Genomic DNA, 20,002 nt, shown 5'->3' on the forward strand with positions numbered 1-20,002 from the left:
AAACAGCCCCTAAGGCTATCTCTAACAGTTTACCTATCTCTCTATATATATTTAAACTCTACTCTGTGAACAGTATAAATAATCTATATTAAATAACATATGATGAGGTCTAAGAAAAACAGGCAAGCTCAGAACGGTAGCAATTTGAAACAATATATGGGCCCAAAAACATGGCTGTCAGCCTTCGAGAGTCCGTCGTAACAGCCCATCTGAACTCTCACCAGCCTAGCAGCTTCTGCTGCCAGTCCACCAGCTCGACAAGTTTGCCCGAAATATCATGGACAGCCCGTGGGCCAGAAGTCTGGGTGGTGGATTCGACAAGTGTTCGCAGCCCAGCCGGTGAAGATTTCATCCTCACTGGACAACGGACCCCAGTATCAGCCACGACAGCCGGCCCCACTCCGCAGCCTCTCTGCTGCTGGTGGGCCAGCGTTACGGCGCGCAAACCTCCGCCTCTCCCCTCCCCTGTCCCCTCCAATCCTCCATTCTCCGGCCACCCTCGCTTCTCCGTCCCTCGGCAATCCGCTTGTCCCCCGTTGCCCGCTCCGTTCAGAAGCGCCTCGCCGCTGACCGGTCGTGACCCGCCTCGCACCTCCGCCTTCTCCGTCCCTCGCGGCCGCGGCTGCCGCCGAATGGAAGCCGCCTCATGCTGCCGCGTAAGCGCCGCCGCCACCCCTTCCGTTCTAGGAGAACCTACTAGAGAGAGGCTTGACTTATACTACCTGCTGCTTCTCCCCCCTCGCAGGTCTTCTCCACGCAGCGGTGCCGCTTCCCGCTCCGCAGGCTGTCGGCGCCGCCGTGGCCGCAGCCGTTCTGCACCGAGTCCAGCGGCGGCCTCGTCACCCCGTCGGCCTCCAAGCGGAGGTCCAGGGGCCCCGTCATGGCCGCGAAGAAGGCCGCGGAGGGTCAGCCTCGTCCCTATCACATTGTTTTTGTTCTGCCATTGCTATTTAGGACTTTGTATCTGGTCATGATTTGTTTGGCCATGGTTTTGGATGAGGAATCCATGCCCGTTTGTATGGTATCGCGATACTTTTGAAGTTCATTGAAACGGAGTAGCCGAATTTGGGTAAAATTTTGACGCAGGTGCTTTGAGCGGTCTGTGCTTGCGGTCATTTGCTTAAGGGATTCCGTTTTTGTTTTTGTTTTTGTTTTTTGTCTGCGAAGCTTGGGATTGGTGAGCTTCTGTGAGATTGCCTATTTGATTGAGGTGATCAGGAGTTGACATAGACAATTGGCTTGGGATTTGGTCACATTGCGATGATGCGATCTATCATCTATGTCATCCAGATGAGCAGTGCCTGTAACTTTAACATCTATTTACTCAGTTTACGTTGAAAGTAGGTATAACTGTGACAACTTTAGCAACTATTGCGGCTTTGTTTATTCCGAATTCTATGCATATTTGACTCATCTATTTTCATAGCTAGCATTGTCTCGGTAAACATAAATAGTAGACTACTGTTATTTAGTTTAAGCAAGCACCTTCATCACTGTTCAGTGCAATTTATCCATATGACATTGCTTGGTTATACCCGTAAATTTGATCTGATTTGTTTTTTTTTTGAGATAAAAAAGTGAAGCAGTCTGTTGATATTTGACAGTTTGATCTCTGCTCTGGCAATCAGTCCTGCTTTTATTGTCGGGAACAAAGTAGTAGAATTGAGTTTGGCTCGTTTGCTCTTGCTAGGCGAAAAACAAGAAGATGGAAAATACAAGCACACTGTGGATCTCCCGAAAACAACATTTGGGCTGAGAGCGAATTCTGTACAGCGGGAGCCAGAGCTCCAAAAATTATGGGACGATAATCAGGTTCTGAAAAGGGTTTCTGAAAGGAACACTGGGGTGAGTCGATATATTCAAGTATATAACTTTAAATATTTAATAGATCTGTGAATCTGATTTAGTTGCTTGTTCTGTTTGGATGATTGATTAGACTGCTTTTGTTCTCCACGATGGCCCTCCCTATGCTAATGGTGATCTTCACATGGGCCATGCGCTCAATAAAATCCTCAAGGATTTTATAAATCGCTACAAGGTATTAACTGCCATTCATATGACTATTGCTGTAGGTTAGTGTTTCAGAATCACAGCTCTGCTTATACTTTCTTGAGTTCTTCTGTATGCAGCTGCTTCAGAATCATAAAGTGTCCTTTGTTCCTGGTTGGGATTGCCACGGCCTTCCAATAGAACTAAAAGGCAAGTTCATTTGTACAAAGGTCTATATAAGTTCATCAAGTTATGCTAATTTATTAGATTTGGTGGATTAATAGCTGCAAACTTTTGTGCATACATGAGACTGACCAAGTAACTGCAAATTATTTTCTGCAGTTTTGAAGTCAATGGATAAGGAAACTTTGAGTGCTCTTACACCCATAAAATTAAGACAAAAAGCTGCAAAATTTGCTAAAGCAACAGTCGATGCACAAATGAAATCTTTCAAGGTAGTCTTTTCATCCCTTAAATTGTTTTAATGGCAAGTTGATCTAACCTGTCAACAGTTGCTATCTGTTTTGGTGATGTTTTTATGTGTGTTTGCAGTTTTTTTTAAACCGAAGCCAAATTCATGTTGTGGCTCTTGTTCTGTTGATTGATCCAAGCCTTTCATTTTTTAGCCTTTCGTATCATGTAATTAATTAATAAGTCTACTGTTTGCAGCGGTATGGTGTATGGGCCGATTGGGACAACCCTTACCTAACTCTGTCACCGGAATACGAAGCTGCTCAGGTTTTCTGTCTGCTTTCTGCTTTTACAGAATATGGCAATGATATTAACGTGTATATTTGACATAAATGAGAACTTGGAGGTCTGACATTACTTGAGTTGTCTTCCGTATCTCTCTTGTGGACGACATTAGATTAGTGCATTTAATTTTCTTTATTGAAATCCATCTGTGTGGCCAGCAAATATTTATCGACAATATGGTGTACTATAACTGTAAATTTTGTGTTATGATGATTAGCATGTTCCATCGCAATCAGAACCTCTTACAGAACAAAAGTCATTTTGTTTGCTTATCCATTTTGTTATTCCAGTTGGAAGTGTTTGGGCAAATGGTTATGAAAGGATATATCTATAGAGGACGAAAGCCTGTCCATTGGAGTCCATCATCACGTACGGCTTTGGCAGAAGCTGAACTGGAGGTATGCATGGAATACACTATTGTAATGTGTCAAATAGGTAGGAAAAATGCTTAACTGTTTTGATTCTGTCATTGTAATTATGCATCCTGAGGGCGGATATTTCTTGTAACATTTGTTTAAACCAAGGAAACAGAACATTTCGGTTAATAAGTTGCATAGCTCTGTTCTAATTTTGTAGAAAAAGGCATTTGATTAATTGTGTCACCGTAAGTTGAAATTAAGTTTGTTTGGATAATAGGAATTCAGATTCAAATCCTAAATATTTGTAGAACAAATCCTCTCTTCTAGTCACATCCTAAATCTGCATGTCTCTTGTTTGTGGATAAAATGGAAAGTAATTACCTAAGCGTTCTTTTCTTGTTGTATATTTGATACTCTTAGAGAACATATGACATGTACTGTGTTGGTAATTCCATTGTTTTTGGTTCCTCACATATGCCCCTTTTATCTTTCTCCAGTATTCCGAAAATCACATTTCCAGAAGCATATATGCCGCATTCAAGATTACTAATCCATCTAAATCTGGGATGCTAGACGATTTTTTTCCAAATGTATCTTTGGTCATATGGACCACCACTCCATGGACAATTCCGGCTAATGCTGGTGAGGTGATGCCTTGATTGCTTAATTTTAAGGGAAACATCCAGTGAGAGACCTTCTAAATAAGATATCATGAGAGCTACCTGAAATTATCTCTGAAATTTAAAATTGTTGCTAGCTATGAAAATAGAGTATTCAGCCTGCATGTATTTGTATATGGAAAAACAATGAGATTTAACTATCAAAGGAGTAAATGATATAGCTCTTAACCGTTTAAGTTTTCCCCATGTGAATTTTGTTCTATTTCAATTCAACAAAGAATATCCCTATCTACAATTTTGTGTAGTAAACTAGTAAAATACACAAAATATGGATATATCACATGGACATGAATTGCATGGGAACTTGTGAGTATGATTGATCTGCTTATCCTGCTACTGAAACAAACATGCTCATTGTGCAATGTTGCAGTTAGATCTGCCTGTCTATGCTAACTTTTATCTGTTATATTCCTTTGATTAAATATTTAGGAAATATAACGACTTATCTAAAATTGTCTCTACCTTTCTTTACCAGCTGTTGCTGTGAACCCAAAGCTTATTTATGCAGTAGCTGAGGTACAGTCTGTATTTGAAAGTGAGTCAACATCCGGTGGTAAACAAAGAAAAGTTGGAAATATATTGAGTTCTGAGAAAGGAAAACTGTTCGTTATTGTGGCTTCTGATCTTATCACAACTCTTGAGTCCAAATGGGGTGTGAAGCTTGTAGTACACAAATCATTTCCCGGATCTGCCTTGGAGCACTGCAGGTCTGTTTTCGTGTTGCCCCTCTCACTTAATTATGGTTGCTCAACTTTTATTTGAACCATCTATATGTGCTTATTTCATGCCATGCTTGATGCCTTCAGGTATGCCCATCCTGTGAATAGCAACGAATGTTCCGTCATTCTAGGAGGAGATTACATTACAACTGAATCGGGCACTGGCCTTGTTCATACTGCCCCTGGCCATGGCCAGGAAGACTACATAACAGGTTTGAAGTATGGGCTTCCTATCATTTCTCCTGTGGACGATGAAGGGAACTTCACGGCTGAAGCTGGACAGTTCGGTGGTTTGTCTGTCCTGGGGGCTGGCAATGCTGCAGTTGTGAAGTATCTGGATGAACAGTATTCACTCATTTTAGAGGAACCATACAGTTAGTAACTTGACAATAGTCTTCATGTTCTTTTGTTTCCACTTTTATCATAGAAGTTTGGCTGATTAGTTTCACCTGGTTTTCAGAACACAAGTACCCCTATGACTGGAGATCTAAAGAACCAACTATATTCCGAGCAACTGAGCAGTGGTTTGCATCTGTGGATGGTTTTCGTGATGCTGCAATGGATGCAATCAGACGAGTAACTTGGGTTCCTTCTCAGGTATTTAAGTTGTGTTCTCTCTGTTTTTTTAAGTTAGCAGTTCATGTTTGATGCCAGATCATGTAATTATTTTTCTTATTTACGCTTCATCAGTAATTTCTCAATTTGTACTCATGTGCTTGAAGAGACAATGCTTAGTAGGATACTACTTGTCAGAAGTGTTTTCATTTTCATTTTTGTGCATATTTCTTGCCTTTACTTTGGAAGAAGACGGTTAGTGTAATCTAAACTAAACTAGTCTGGTCTTGAATTATGCCTTCTGAGTTCTGAGCGTAAGTGATTGCTTGATCCCATTTTCTGTGACCAAGTAAATGCATTTCTGTCACTATGTAGTACTCCCTCCGTTCCGTAATATAGTTCGTTTTAGACCAAACACACATTCATTAATCAATCTATGAATGTAGTCCATATGTATGTTTGCATTCATTGTCATTCATTCAAATATGGATGGAAAAAAAGAGGACTAGAAAGAACTATATTTTGGGATGGAGTATGTAATATTTTTGAGTTATATATTTCCTTTTTAAACCCTCTGCCAATCAGCAATGATGAAATGCTACTGCTTGTTACTTCTATTGTTGCTATCTTGTGTTGTTTGATAAGAAGACCATGTTTTATGGCTTTTGTTTTGACGTTCCCAGGCACAAAACAGGATTGTTGCCATGACCTCTAGCCGTTCTGATTGGTGTATTTCACGGCAGAGAACTTGGGGTGTCCCTATTCCAGTTTTTTACCATGTGGACTCACAGGAACCTCTTATAACTGAAGAAACGATTGAACACATCAAGGGTATATCAGTCTATTTCTTGCATTTCTTTGCGACATTTCTGTTGTGGTTGGAACATCATCACTGTTTGCTGGTGTCTGGGAAGGGTACCAAGTTTTAGGCACTTATCCTCTAAGAGCTTTTATGAACAAAACATTAACTGAACGATATGTACATTTCAGTCTCAGATCCATTTTGCTTAATCCTTTGAAAGTTCAATTGACATGTCTAATCTGCCTTCCATCTATTATGGAACGACTGTTATGAGACTTGTAGTTTTCTACTCCATTCCAAATTGTAAATTGTCTTCTGGCTTTTCTAAGTGTTGAAGTGTATGAGTGGATTGTCTACCTTGTCCTGACAACTTAAGCTTTTTGGGTTGAACTGGTTAGTGCATCCACTCTAATATGGTATCAAAGCCAGATGTATTGAGTTCGAATCCTGACAGAGACTTTATTTGTGCCTCCGCCCCTTTATTTCCACATTTACGTCTTCCTCTCTGGCGGCACGTAAGTGGTGGTGTTGAAGTGTATATGTGAATTGCCTAACTTCTCCCAACAACTTAAGCTTTTGGATTGAACTGGTTAGTGCGTCCACTCTAACACTAAGTATTGGAGTGGGGAACCCTTGATGTATTTCATAGGAGAAGGTTACATATGTATAGAGACTTAACCCTAACCCTAATGGGCCGACAGCCCAACAGTGGTGCCCCCACAGTCTAACATCCTCCGACAGTCGCAACGGGGCACCGCACACGATGAGACTGGAGTAGAAGCCGAAGGTAGGGGCCGATGGGTTGAAATCCCCCCGCAGTCGCGTCGTCGTGAGGATGCGAATGTTGCGGCTGGAGTAGAGACCAGTGTGGACTCCGAGAAGACGATAGCCCCTAGATACCGAGGTAGCCGAAGTCGAGGTGGTCGTGGTCGGGAGACACACAACAATAGCCTGTTCTTCGGGAGAGGTCGACGTTCGAGCGTTAATTGTCGGCAGGGCGACACAACTAAACAACACCAGCATGCCGACCTCCTTGCTTCTTCGATTGTCTAGACATCGAGGACCCCCCCAGGGAGGCCGGCGACAGCGCACGTGTCTGCGCCGATCATGGTGGCCGCGCCCACGGCATAATAGAAGGGGTAACGACGGATCCTGCCGGGAAGGCCACGACAACGATAGATCCAGTCAGGAAACCGACGATCCGGCCGAAGGGACGACAAATATATCCGGGAAGGTCGTGGCAACAGTGAATCCGACCGAAAAAGCCATGACTGCGAAGGATCCAACGAAGGCGATGAAGGGGAGGGCGACGGGGCGGGTCCAGCCGGGTAGGGGCTTGCTCCGGACCTGGCAAGGGGTGGTTTGACGCCGGCGACGGGAGAAGCTCGAAGTGGGAGGCGCTGCTGGGGTGTCAGTGCGGGTAGTTACGAGGTGGCCAGTGTGATGACGAGGGGATGCACGGGTGGAGATGCCGGCGCAGGGGAGAGGTGCGCATGGCAGCCACGCCAGGGAAGAGGTGGCCGACGCTGGTGAGGACGGCACAAAGGGGCGAGAGCGGCCAAGGGGAAGGAGGCCCCCACGACCAGAGAGGCGGCGGAGCGGGCGACCGACATGAGCACCGGCAGCGGCAGATCTAGACCAGTGGCAGGGTTCCGGGTCATGGTGGCCAGCCCTGGACGTGGCGGCCAGCCCTGGACGTGGTGGCGGCCAGCCCTGGACATGGTGGCGGCCAGCCCTGGACGTGGTGGCGGCGCGGATTCGGGTGATGCTGTAGAGCCTCAAGAGGGAGGGGTGAGCGGCGCAGGGGCTTGCTCGGCCATGGACGGGGAGTCGACAGTGCAGAAGGAGAGGGAACCGCTGCCGGGGGCGCCTGCTGCAGCGGCGGCGAGGCCACCCACGCCAACGGTTGTCGCGGTGAGGTCGCCCGCGCCCACTGTAGTGGCAGCATAGCTGAGGAGCGTGCCCGGCGGCGGATCTGGGCCGGTAGCGGGGAGACTGTGCGGGCTTCGTCGACGGGCGCAAGGGACGCGCGGAAGCAGGGGAGGTCGCTGCAGTTGTGGAGGCCAGCGCTGGGGTGTGCACGTCGGCAACCCGATGAGGAGACGACCAGCGGTGGGTTGGAGGCGCAGGGTAAGGAGCTGCTCGCGGCTGGCGGCTGCTCCCGCGCTTGGCTGCACAGGAGGACGACGACTGGCCCGTGGGCATCGGCACGGGCTTGCGCACTCGGTCCGGCGGCGAGAGCGGCCAGGGAGAGTCGCCGGCCATAGTGAGAGGGAAGGGCGTCCAGTGGCTGCTGCTGCAGTTAGGAAGAGCTGTCGGGCTGGGGGAGGGGCGACTGGGGGAAGGAGGTGCCAGCAGAGGCAGAGGACCGACGACTTGCAGGGGCTGCAGGTGGCCGGCGGAGAGGGAGGAGAGCCGGCGACCTGGGGAATGGCCTGACAGTGGGGTTGGGGAGGGGGGCCCTGGAGGGAAGGGCGAATTTCCTCGGGCCGGCGGCGCGTACGGAGTGGTGGGTGGCGGCTGTGGAGTGGGAGGGCCAAAACCTAGCTTTCTGATACCATATTGGAGTGGGAAACCCTTGATGTATTGCATAGGAGAATGTTACATATATATAGAGACTTAACCCTAACCCTAATGGGCCGGCAACCCATGGTGTCGGCCCACACACACATTCTAACACTAAGTATGTAGCTTTTGTCATGTATCTAGATACACTTTATGTCTAGATGCATGATAAACGCTCTGTATGTAGAAAAAGATAGAAGTACATTGTTATAGAACAACCCAGTGTTTAGCAGGTTTATGTTCAAGTGCTTGATATACTTTGGTTTTTTTGGGGGAAAGAATTCTGTGTCTTTTTCTTGTGCTTGAAGAATTATATGTTGCATTTTGTGCAGCTATTGTGTTGAAGAAAGGTAGCGATGCATGGTGGTATATGACAACTGAGGAACTTCTTCCAGATAGATATCGGGACAAAGCATCTGAATATCGCAAGGGAACTGATACAATGGATGTTTGGTTTGACTCTGGTATATTGTTTTCATTATTCCTCTACTGAAATATATAGCTCCGTGATTGATGTTTTCCAATGGATATAAATTAATTTGTCATGGAAAATGTTTTCCTGTGCTGTCCAAACACTCCTCCCCCATCCCTCCCTAACTGTACATGTCAATAATGATGATACTGTAATGCTGTAGAAGTATTTTTAGTAGCCATTTAGTTTTATAGTTTTGATGTCCAGTTTTGGTTGTAAAAACATATTGAATATTGTTGGTCAAATTATGTAAGTTTTGGTTTCATAAATTTGTAAACATGAAATAGAAAAAGATTGGATGGATTTTTTTCCTTTGACTTGAATCTATCTTTTTTACTATATCCTGAAAATTGAGGAAATCTCAAAGCGATGTTGTTATCTTGTGCATTGATGGTTGATGCTGGTTTTGTACTTTTTACTGCATCAATTTCTCTGAGTTCTACATTCTTCTCTCATCAGAAATTGATTTATATTATATTTATATCTTTCCTTGATTCAGGCTCTTCATGGGCAGCTGTTTTAGCAAAAAGGGACGGTCTTAATTTTCCTGCGGATATTTATCTTGAAGGTTCAGATCAACATCGTGGATGGTTCCAGAGCTCATTGTTGACTAGCATTGCTACAACAGGTATTTGTGTTTTTTTAGTTTTCAGAGTTATTTTCTTGTCATTGTTTTCTGATTCCTCTATGGTTATATCTTTCCCAACAATCAATTTCCATGCCTTTTCAATTTTTTGTTCTAGTTTTTTTTTTTGACATTTTTCTATGCAGAAGTGTGGAAAGCCTGCCACTCATACTGTTTGCTTTTCTATGATGTGTCTGTAGTTTGGAAGAATAACAGTATTTTTCTATAACTCTTTTTTCCATCTAAAGTTCCATTTGTCTAAATATTCTTCAATTTTTTCCATGAGAAAACAGGGAAGGCTCCCTACTCCAGTGTTATTACACATGGATTTGTACTGGATGAAAAGGGTTTCAAAATGAGTAAATCAATTGGTAATGTAGTGGACCCAGAGAAAATCATTGTTGGTGGCAAAAACCATAGGGTATGTTCCTGAAAGAGCTTTTTTTGCTTTTAGTTTTACAGAATGAAATGTTCATTGGTCTTGTGCAGGAAGAACCTGGCTATGGAGCAGATGTTCTCCGTCTATGGGTTTCTAGTGTTGATTACACTACAGATGTGTTGATTGGCCCACAAATCTTGCGCCAGATGTCTGACATGTATAGAAAACTACGAGGCACGATGCGATTTCTTTTGTCGAATCTCCATGATTGGAAGGTACGTCCATCTGGTCAAACACAACAACAACAAAGCCTTTTCATGGACTTCTTTAAAATGATTGAAGCTGCAAGGAATTACTTCGGCTACCGATTTTTCATGGAAATCATCGCAATAGTTGCTTGGGAAATTTGGAAACAGAGAAACGCCTCTATCTTCAGGGACTCGGTTTCCTCTTTCTTCTCATGGCGGAGCTGCTTCAATGACACATTGAAGCTTCAGATGTTTAGATTTGGCCCTGATCTTTTTTCTCTCGAACGTGCAGGAGAACTGCGCATCTTTATAAAAATTAGGGAAAGGAAACAAAACAAAAGGGTTTACAAAGCAGAGAACCTGCTAAAAAACACAAACACAAGACCAAAGAGCTAGATGGCGAAGGAACCGGCCACATTCAAAGGCCCTAGCTAGGTATATGGAACCTAGGCCCCTAGCATCAGCCATAAGTCCATAACCCAACAAACTGATTCATCAAGGAAGCTCCTTTGAAGCCTTCCCAAAGAAGGGGAATCCCCATCAAAGACCACCCTGTTACGATGAAGCCATATACACCACGCCCCTAAGATGATGACACTGTTAAGCCCCTTTTTTGTGCTTTTCTGCACACTGATCTTAAATTTCGAATTTCCTTATGGCTGAATTCTCTTTAGCTCCCTCTTCCTCTTCTCTTGGCTTCTTTTGACTTTGTAAAGTCTGTTTTCCTTAGTCTTAATAAAATTTTGCTCTAGGGGTTTCCCCTACAACATTTATACGTAAAAAAACAAAGCCTTTTCATGCGGTCAAACACATCTCTTCATTTTGTATTCTGATAACAATGTGCCAAAAGCTTGAAGGAAATGTCTATATGTTAAGGAATATATTGCTTGGACCAGGAAATTATTTCAGTAGATGTTTCCTTGACTGATGATATTCTAAAGTGCCCTTTTGATTAGTATTTTCATAACTCTTACTTTTGCCTCTTCTTTTGTTTCTTTTGCCTCCATTTCAATGAACATCTATTTTCCTATAAAATCATCTTTGTCTCTGTATGTTTTTTATAGCCGGATAATTCTGTGCCGTACAATGATCTGCCAAAAATCGACAAGTATGCACTTTTCCATTTGGAGACTGTCATGACTTCCATGAAGGATAGTTATGAAAGTTATCAATTCTATAAAGTATACCAGGTATGTCTATATTTTGTTTGTCTGTGCCAATTTCACAAATTTGACTTCTTAGTTCTCCTTTTCCTTTCTTTGAACTTTGCATTGTAACGAGTATATGTACATGTGCGTTCTCATGAATGCAGTCTGTGTTTGGATAATATTTCATTGGGTTTATTGTAGATGGGCTTCTGGTAAACATAAATCATGCTTGGTGATCACATAGTTGACTCCTTGGTAGGCATTGGTTTATCGATCATAGCTTGGATGGTCAAAGCGTCAACATTTAGAGTTTTTGCTTGAAAGTGGCAATTATGTTGTTCAGTAAACTCCCTGGCCTTTTGAATCTGTAGGTTTGTGTAGCTTTCTTAATTTTCTAGCATGTTCTCAAATCATAAACATAAACACATGACATGATTGTACAATTTGTACTATGTTGTGTTTTTGATGGCACTGACTTAATATATTCCTAATTTCTTTGTTACGTGCTCAGGATGATCTACTTTACATATGTTTTATGTTTTTACATTACTGACTTCTTTTCCTCCATGTCTCAGATCCTTCAAAGATTTGCTACTGTTGGTTTGTCCAATTTCTATTTGGATGTTGCAAAGGATCGCCTTTATGTTGGGTATTGCCTTTTCTCTCATATGGAGTATTCCTGATTTTATTCTATTAGGTCAAAATCTTAGCCATTATCGTTGGATAATATGGATTCAGAATTTTGATGATGTAATTTCTGTCTTATCAGAGGCCGAGTCAGCTTCACAAGGAAAAGTTGTCAGACTGTGCTCATGGCACATCTGCTCTACCTTGTTAGGGCCATTTCCCCGATTATGCCTCACCTAGCTGAGGATGTCTGGCAGAACCTACCCTTTCAATACACCTTGCAGGATGGATCCCTTGCAAACTTTGTTTTTGATCTGAAATGGCCAGAAAAGAATGAAGAATGGCTCTCGGCCCCGAAGGATGATGTTGATTTCCTGGGTGTTATCCTGGAGGTACTCAACTTTTTGCATCACTTTGACATGTTCATTGCCCTAAGAAACGGAAAGAAAGAAGCAGCTGTATTGTCTTTCCACAAATATGGTTCATTATATATATATGGTTTCATATTCTATAGCATTAAAAATCTTTTCTTCCTAAAGGTTAAGCAAACATGCAAAACTAGTGATGTCAGAAATCTGCTTTCAAGTTTGAACATTTTTTCTTGAACGTGCAGGAGAGCCGCACATCATCATATTAAGAAGAGGGGTTCAAAATAGACCAACTCCAACCAAATACAAGCCTCCTTATGGAGGACGGAAACAAAGATACATAAAAACTGTCATAAGAAAGAACTACCCTACAACTACTCTAACTTAGGCCAAATACCTGCCAACCCAAAAGCTCCAACTAGAGACCATTTAATGGTGTCATCCCGGATGGACTGCAACAGCTGATGGGCACACGAGGACTGCCCCTCGAAGACACAAGCGTTCCGATGTTTCCACAACCACCAAGCGATTAAGATTACAGCTGAATTGAAGCCTTTGCCTTGACTTTTATCCACCTGTTGCTTTACATTCCTCCACCAGTCTTGAAAAACATGATCATGAGGTTGAGGAGTCAAGACTTGCCAGCCCTGTGGGAAAAAACATGCCAACAGATTTGTCTAGCAAATACACACGACACTAAAAGGTATTGCGTCCTCTCAGGATGGTCAAGCCCTCGTCGCGCAAGACAATCAGCCATCTAACACCTATTAAGAGTGGGAAGCCAAATAAAGAATTTACACCTTGGTGGTGCTCAACATTTCCCTATTCTCTGGCAGGGTTCAAACCCAATAGAACCTTCAAAAAAACCTTCTTAGGCTGATTTGGAGTAAATTCCTAAGGTTGCTGGTGCCCAGAGATGGTGGTCTAGCACCCCGTGTATGAGTTGAATGCCTAGTAGAACTTCCCAGAGCAAGAGAAAATCAAGGCTTGCACATGTAGACCCTCCCCTATTGTCCTTGACCCACTGCTTATTCAACAAGGCATCCTTGAGTGTCCTTTCTTTAAAAACTCTCTTTGGGATGAGCAGAGAGAGTTATGGAGCCATTTGGGCCAAGGAGACTGCGTGTAACCATTTGTCCGTCCAGAAAAGAGTAGTTTCCCATTCCCAACTGAAGTCACCACCAAGATTGCAAATATAGCAACAACATTAGGATGCACCTGAATATCTAACCCAGACCAAGGCCGACCAGGTTGTGTTCAACTTTGAACATTTAACCTAGGCAAATAAAAGAATTTGACTTGACCATAATAAACCTCTTGTGATGTGAAATGTCAGCATTTATACTGTTTTTGCTGATCATACACTAGATAAGTGTGTAGTCCAGTCGTGAAGTCATGATTACTGTCAAGGGCGTCAAGCCCCCAACTAGCCGAACCGCGGCTACGCAGCTCGTAGCTGTTGGCCGTCCTCTTCGGTGAGGTTATCCCCCTCAACCTCAGGCTTAACAAAGAGAGAGATTAAAGATATAATTCTTGCTTAATTGATTGTCAAGTGCTTCCAAGTATATATAGCCAATGGTCCAACCGACATGGAGAAGGTTCTCCTTGATTCTAGGGATTTCCAAAACAACTCTCCTTGATTCTAGGGATTTCCAACAACTTACTAATCTAACACATGCAGCGCCTGCCCAGCGCGCTTAGCCGCGCGACGTAGGTCACAGGCGCGTCTGCGCCTGGCATATGTGCGTCCGCACATGACATCTCTCCCCGCCTCGAAGTCCAGCTCGTCCTCGAGCTGAAAGGAAGGTAACCGAGCATGGAGGTCGTCTAGATCCTCCCATGTAGCCGAAGCCGGTGGTTCACCTTGCCATTCAACGAGCACCTGGCGCACTCCTCGGGCTAGCCGAGCTCGAGTCACCCGAGCAGGTGCAGGAACCACAACACCGTGCAGGAGTGGAGGCAGCAGCGGTGGAACGGCCGGTGGGGTACCGACAAACTTCTTGAGGACACCTGGCATGGAACACATCATGAAGGCGAGCGTCGAGAGGAAGTTGTAGCCGCATTGCCACCTCGTTGATGAGCTTCGTCACCTGGTACGACCCGACGTATTGCGGCTTGAGCTTCCCTGTTGCCGAGCGTGGGAGGGATGCTGCTGCCTGCTGCCGAAGGCGAAGAAGAGCCCACTCACCGACCTGGAAGGACACCGACCTGTGGTGCTGCTCGTAGACGCGCTTCTGGACCACCTGTGCCTGTTCAAGGTGATAGCGGATGTCGTCGAGGAAGGCAATGCGCTTCTCCATCTCATGGGCGACCATTGCGACACGGGACTCGCCGGGCTCATAGGAGCGGATGGTCGGGGGGTCCCGACCATAGTCCACACGAAATGGAGTTTCGCGGAGCGATGATTGATAGGCGGTGTTGTAGGTGTACCCCGCCCACAGCAGCCAACAGAGCCACTACCGGGGACGGTCGCCGGTGAAGCAGCGCAAATACATGACAATGACCCGGTTGGCGGCCTCGGTCTGGCCGTTCATCTGCGTGTGAAAGGCAGGTGGACGACATTTAGAGCTTTGTCCCAGTGAGCCGCATGAGTTCTTGCCAGAACGCCAAGGTGAACACTGGATCACGGTCCAAGACGATGGACTGCGGAATGCCATGGAGGCGAACGATGTCAGCGAAGAAGGCGTGAGCGACGGACTCAGCGGTGTAGGGGTGCGCCAGGGGGATGAAATGGCAGTACTTGCTGAAGCGATCCACAACAGAGAGGATGACCGTCTTGCCTTGCACCTTGGGCAGCGCCTCAATGAAGTCGATGCCGATGTCAGCCCACACAGTAGACGGAACCGACAGTGGCTGCAGCAGACCGGCTGGCCTGAGGTGGTCAGACTTGTACTGCTGACAGGTGACGCAGGCCTTCACGAAATCCTGCACCAAGCGACACATGTTGGGAAAATGGTAATCCCGTCGGAGCCTGTGGAGGGTGCGGTGGATGCCCTCATGGCCGTCGTTGTGGACCGCGACCAAGATCTCCTACAGTAGTGGCAACGCCGGGGGAATGTACAGGCGGCCGTCGAAGGCGACCATGCCGTCCACCAGCGCCCATGGAGCGGCGCGGGTGCTAGCCTGGACCTCATCGTGGATGGTGACCAGGGCCGGATCAGTGGCCTGGGCGTGGTGGAGGCGCTGGATGAAGTCAAAGCGGGGCGCCGAAATAGCCATCACCTCGCCTACGTCATTGTCGCGACGGGAGAGGGCATCAGCGACGACGTTCGTGGCGCCCGACCGGTACTCCACCGAGAAATCGAAGCCAGGAGCTTGCCGTCCTAGACTCCTAATGGTGCTGAGGGGTCGTGGCGAGGCGCCGATCGAGGAGGTACTTCAGGCTGTAGTGGTTGGTTTTGACGATGAAGCGCCGCTCCAAAGATACGGGCGCCAGTGCCGTACCGCCCGGACGAGGCCGATGAGCTCGCGCTCGTATGCGGCTAGCGAGCGGTGGTGCGGCGTCACAGGCCTACTGAAGAAGGCGACCAGATGGCCCTCCTGGACCAAGACCGCGCCGAAGCCGAACGACGACGCGTCGCACTCGACGGTGAACAGCTTGGCGAAGTCGGGCATGGCAAGGATGGGGGCGGACGTGACGGCGGCCATGAGTGCTGTGAATGTCGCGGCCCTCGCGTCGTCCCAGGAGAAGCCCTCCTTGAGTAGGGCCGTCAGTGGTGCAGCGATCGCCCCGTAGTTATGGACAAACTTGCGGTAGTGCCCGACGAGGCCGAGGAAACCGCGCACAACCCGTTGCGAACCTGGAGTCGGCCAATCATGGATCACCTGCACCTTGGCTGGGTCCATGGCCACACCCACCGCAGATCTGACATGGCCGAGGTAGGCGACGGAGGAAGCACCAAAAGAGCACTTGGTGCGCTTGACGAAGAGTTGGTGGCAGCGTAGTTCGTCGAGGACGGCTCGAAGGTGGCGAAGGTGATCAGCCCATGTCTTGCTGTAAATCAGAATATTGTTAAAAAAATACCAGGATGAAGCGGCGCAGGAACGGGCGGAGCACGTCGTTCATCAAGGTCTGGAATGTCGCCGGGGCGTTGCACAGCCCGAATGCCATCAACAGGAACTCATACAGGACGCCGTGGCTGCGGAACGCCGTCTTGTGCATGTCCTCCAGCCGCATACGCACCTGGTGGTACCCGGACCGAAGGTCCAGCTTGGTGAAGAACTTGGCGCCATGGAGCTCATCGACCACTGGGATCGGGAAAGCATTCTTGACATTGAGCGCGTTCAGCGCCCGATAGTCGATGCAGAAGCGCCACGAACCATCGGGCTTCTTGACGAGGAGGACGGGCGACGAGAACGGCGAGTAGCTGCGACGGACGATCTCTTGATCAATCATGGCGGCACACTGCCGCTCCAACTCGTCCTTGTGCGTCGTGGGGTACCGGTAAGGGCAGACGGCGACGGGCTGGCCGTCGGGCTTGAGAATAATGCGGTGGTCGTGCGCACGCTTGGGGGGCAGACCGACGCGTGAAGAGCCCCCCAAACGAAAGCAGCAGCGCCTCCAAGAGGGGACCAGCCTTTGTTGTTGCGCCCAGGGCCGACACGGAAGGGCTAGCCACGCCGGTCCAATAGATGGTGCGTCCCTAGCGTTGGAAAGACATGCGCCGAAGTCCCAAACAATGGGCCCCCACTCGCCGAGCCACCGGGTGCCGAGGACGACGTCGTACCCGGCCAGTGGCATGACGTAGAGGTCGGCCGGGAACGAATCGCCGTCGATGAGCAGGGGCGCGTCGCGAATGACGCCGACGCAGGTGACCCGCTCGCCATTGGTGACCAAGGCTGTGAGGCGGTGGGGGCGTTGGCGGAGGGGTAGACCGGAGCGTCGCACCACCTCCTCCGAGATGAAGTTGTGCATGCTGCCGGAGTCGAGGAGGGCTACGAGGGACGCGACGCCTAGTGCCACGGTGATCTGCATGGTGCCCACCATGGGAACCCCAACCATGACCTGCAGGGAAAAACAGGGCGCCTCGGCGTCGTGCTCCGCGTTGCCCGCGTCGTCCTCGATCTCCACGCCTTCAAGGAAGAAGATGCGCCGCAGAACCTGTTGTGGCCAAGGGTATATTTTTCATTGCAATTAAAACAGAGGCCCAGACGACGCCATCTCGTCCGGGTTGAGGCGCCTCTAGTTGCCCTCGTCGCGACCCTGCTAGGGGTGGTAACGGGCCATTTAATTTAGCCTAGCAAATTTAAGGATCGAATCAAGTTAGGGTCGGATCATAAAACAATATAATTTTGAACTAACAAAATTAAGGGCCTTTTGGTTTGTGAAGCAAGTATTAGGGCCATGATCCATTACCACCCCTAGACCCTGCTAGCCGGCCACCGGAGGGCCAGGGAGCGCCAGCGGCTGCTGGGGCGCCGAGAGCGCTGGCCGAGGCGCGGGAACGGGAAGGAGGCCGCACGGGGGCGCCCGAGGGGGAGGCTGCATCGGGCAGTCGATCTCCATCAACTCCACTTGGCGAGCCAGGCTCATGGCGACTGCGAGCGTCTCCGGGTTGTGGAAGCGGACGACGTGGCTGAGCGGTGGCAGGAGTTCACCAGTGAAGAGTTGGACGCACTGAGCCTCATCAAGACGACCCGCGCGAGGCAGGAGGGCCTGGAAGCGATTGGAGTACTCCACGGTCCCTGCACGCCAGCACTCGGCGAGCTCGAATAGCGGGGCCAAGCGGAGGGGAGGCCCAAACCACAAGCTCAGGAGCTCCTTGAATCGCCCCCACGCGGCGTACCCTCGTCCTCCTGGAGTTGGATGTACCAGAGTTGCGCAACGACCTCCAAATTGTACGAGGCCATCCACACGCGTTCCTCCGCCAAGGTGCGCTGTTGGCGAAAATAGGATTCACGCTTGTTGATGAAGAGCATCAGATCGGTCTTGCCGTCGTAGCGAGGAAATCTAATTTTTGGAATCCTGGGGGGCGATCAAGATCGCGTGGCCCCTCTGGGTGGCCGCCGGCGCCGCTGTCCGCCGACAAGGCCGACTTCTCCTTCATAGCCTCCATGTCGGCCTTCATGGTTTTCATCTCCGTGGTGATGGATTTAAACATCTCAATCACATCGACGATGGTGGGATCGCTCATGACTGCTGGTTGCGGCGCGAAAGCGGAGGAGGACTGCGGCGATGGTGGAGGGCTAGGGTGGTGGGCGGCGGCTGTGGAAGAATGGGTGGAGCGGGTGGGAGAGGACCGATGTGACCGAGATACCAGGTTGTCAAGGGTGTTGAGCCCCCAACTAGCCGGACCGCGGCTACGCAGCTCGTAGTCGTCGGCCATCCTCTCCGGTGAGGTTATCCCCCTCAACCGCAAGCTTAACAGAGAGAGATTAAAGATATAATTCTTGCTTAATTGATTGTCAAGCGCTTACAAGTATATATAGCCAATGGTCCAACCGACATGGAGAATGTTCTCCTTGATTCTAGGGATTTCCAAAACAACTCTCCTTGATTCTAGGGATTTCCAACAACTTACTAATCTAACACATGCAGCGCGCTTAGCCGCGCGGCGCACGTCACGGGTGCGTCTACGCCTGGCATATGTGCGTCCGCACATTACAATTACTCTTTTCATTGGTATATTTCAGTTGCACACTTAGTTTTTTCTTCAAAATTGGTTATTTATTATGTAAATTGTAAAATTATGTTGGTATGTGCAGTTGAGGTCAGAGGTCAACAAAATTTTGGAGAATGCTCGCACTGGAAAGTTGATTGGTTCTAGCTTAGATGCAAAGGTTTATCTCCATACCGAAAGTTCAGATACGGTATTAAAGCTAAAGGAGCTATCTTCTGCATCCAATGATGCAGACGCTCTGCATCGCCTGTTTATCACATCTCAGGTCAGATATACTTTTCAAAACAACCATCTTCCACTATCTCTGCACGTACGATGCTTAGCATTTCCTTCTTTTTCTGCAGGTCGATATTCTTCCAATCCTAAATGAAGAGATTACATCATCTGTACCATACACAGGAAAGTTCAGTAACCCACGCACTGGAGTCATATGGATTGGTGTGACTCGTGCGGATGGTGCAAAATGTGAGAGGTGTTGGAATTACACACAGGACGTTGGATCTTTCCATGACCATCCTACTCTCTGCGTTCGGTGCTATGGTGTCATTGAGTTGCAGACACAACCTGCGGCCGCAGCTGTCAGTTGAAAGGAGTGATGTTAACGTATCCTATCGAACCATCTAATTTTGAGGATCATTGGTGGAATTCATTCTTTTGGAGAGCTTTCACGCTACCATGTGGCGGTAGCCTGGGACTCCAGCTTGAATCAAGTTTTGCATGCAGCAAGCTGTACTTTAGATTCTTCATACATAGGTCACGAGAGTTGTTTGGAGCTTGGGTCATCGCTTACTTTCCCATACTACTGGGGGGCTTATTTGGAACAGTTTTTTACACAAAACTCCTGACCTGTAAATCAATTTTGGAAAACCGTATCCGGTGGTCGATCCATGTATTAATAGAGTAATAATGTTACTATGTTCATCCAAATCTCAAAGACGTGATGGTTGTGTTGAAAAAACAGCTTGAATCACTTGCTTATGCTCAACTGTTTTTTCTTCATGTACATGTGACGGAAGTTTACTGCTGATTGTTTATTACATCCAGTTATCATAATCAAATGTCCAACGAGGTGGCCCCACCTGCAGAGTCC

The 20,002-nt window shown here is 47.5% G+C and overlaps 1 protein-coding gene across 3 annotated transcripts; it reads left to right on the plus strand.

Moving 5' to 3' along the window:
- Positions 1-381: 381 nt before the first annotated feature.
- LOC100275420 (uncharacterized) lies at positions 382-19,911 on the plus strand. Of its 3 annotated transcripts, none has more exons than XM_020553205.2 (22): positions 382-656; positions 746-905; positions 1,691-1,845; positions 1,937-2,038; positions 2,130-2,199; positions 2,332-2,444; positions 2,659-2,727; positions 3,036-3,143; positions 3,602-3,746; positions 4,260-4,491; positions 4,591-4,877; positions 4,964-5,100; positions 5,742-5,889; positions 8,758-8,889; positions 9,397-9,525; positions 9,816-9,943; positions 10,012-10,176; positions 11,214-11,339; positions 11,873-11,946; positions 12,067-12,316; positions 18,998-19,177; positions 19,257-19,911. In XM_020553205.2, the coding sequence occupies exons 1-22, from the start codon at positions 633-635 to the stop codon at positions 19,497-19,499; spliced, it is 3,177 nt and encodes a 1,058-aa protein (XP_020408794.1). In that variant the 5' UTR covers positions 382-632; the 3' UTR covers positions 19,500-19,911. The 3 variants fall into 3 exon arrangements, with proteins under 3 accessions (XP_020408794.1, XP_020408795.1, NP_001307124.1); XM_020553206.2 differs by having other exon boundaries at positions 386-656; positions 3,602-3,751; NM_001320195.1 differs by lacking the exons at positions 382-656; positions 746-905; positions 1,691-1,845; ... (12 more) ...; positions 9,816-9,943; positions 10,012-10,176 and having other exon boundaries at positions 11,300-11,339; positions 19,257-19,870.
- Positions 19,912-20,002: the final 91 nt, after the last annotated feature.

Source organism: Zea mays, chromosome 5 (assembly GCF_902167145.1).
Source record: "Zea mays cultivar B73 chromosome 5, Zm-B73-REFERENCE-NAM-5.0, whole genome shotgun sequence".
NCBI classification, from domain to species: domain Eukaryota; kingdom Viridiplantae; phylum Streptophyta; class Magnoliopsida; order Poales; family Poaceae; genus Zea; species Zea mays.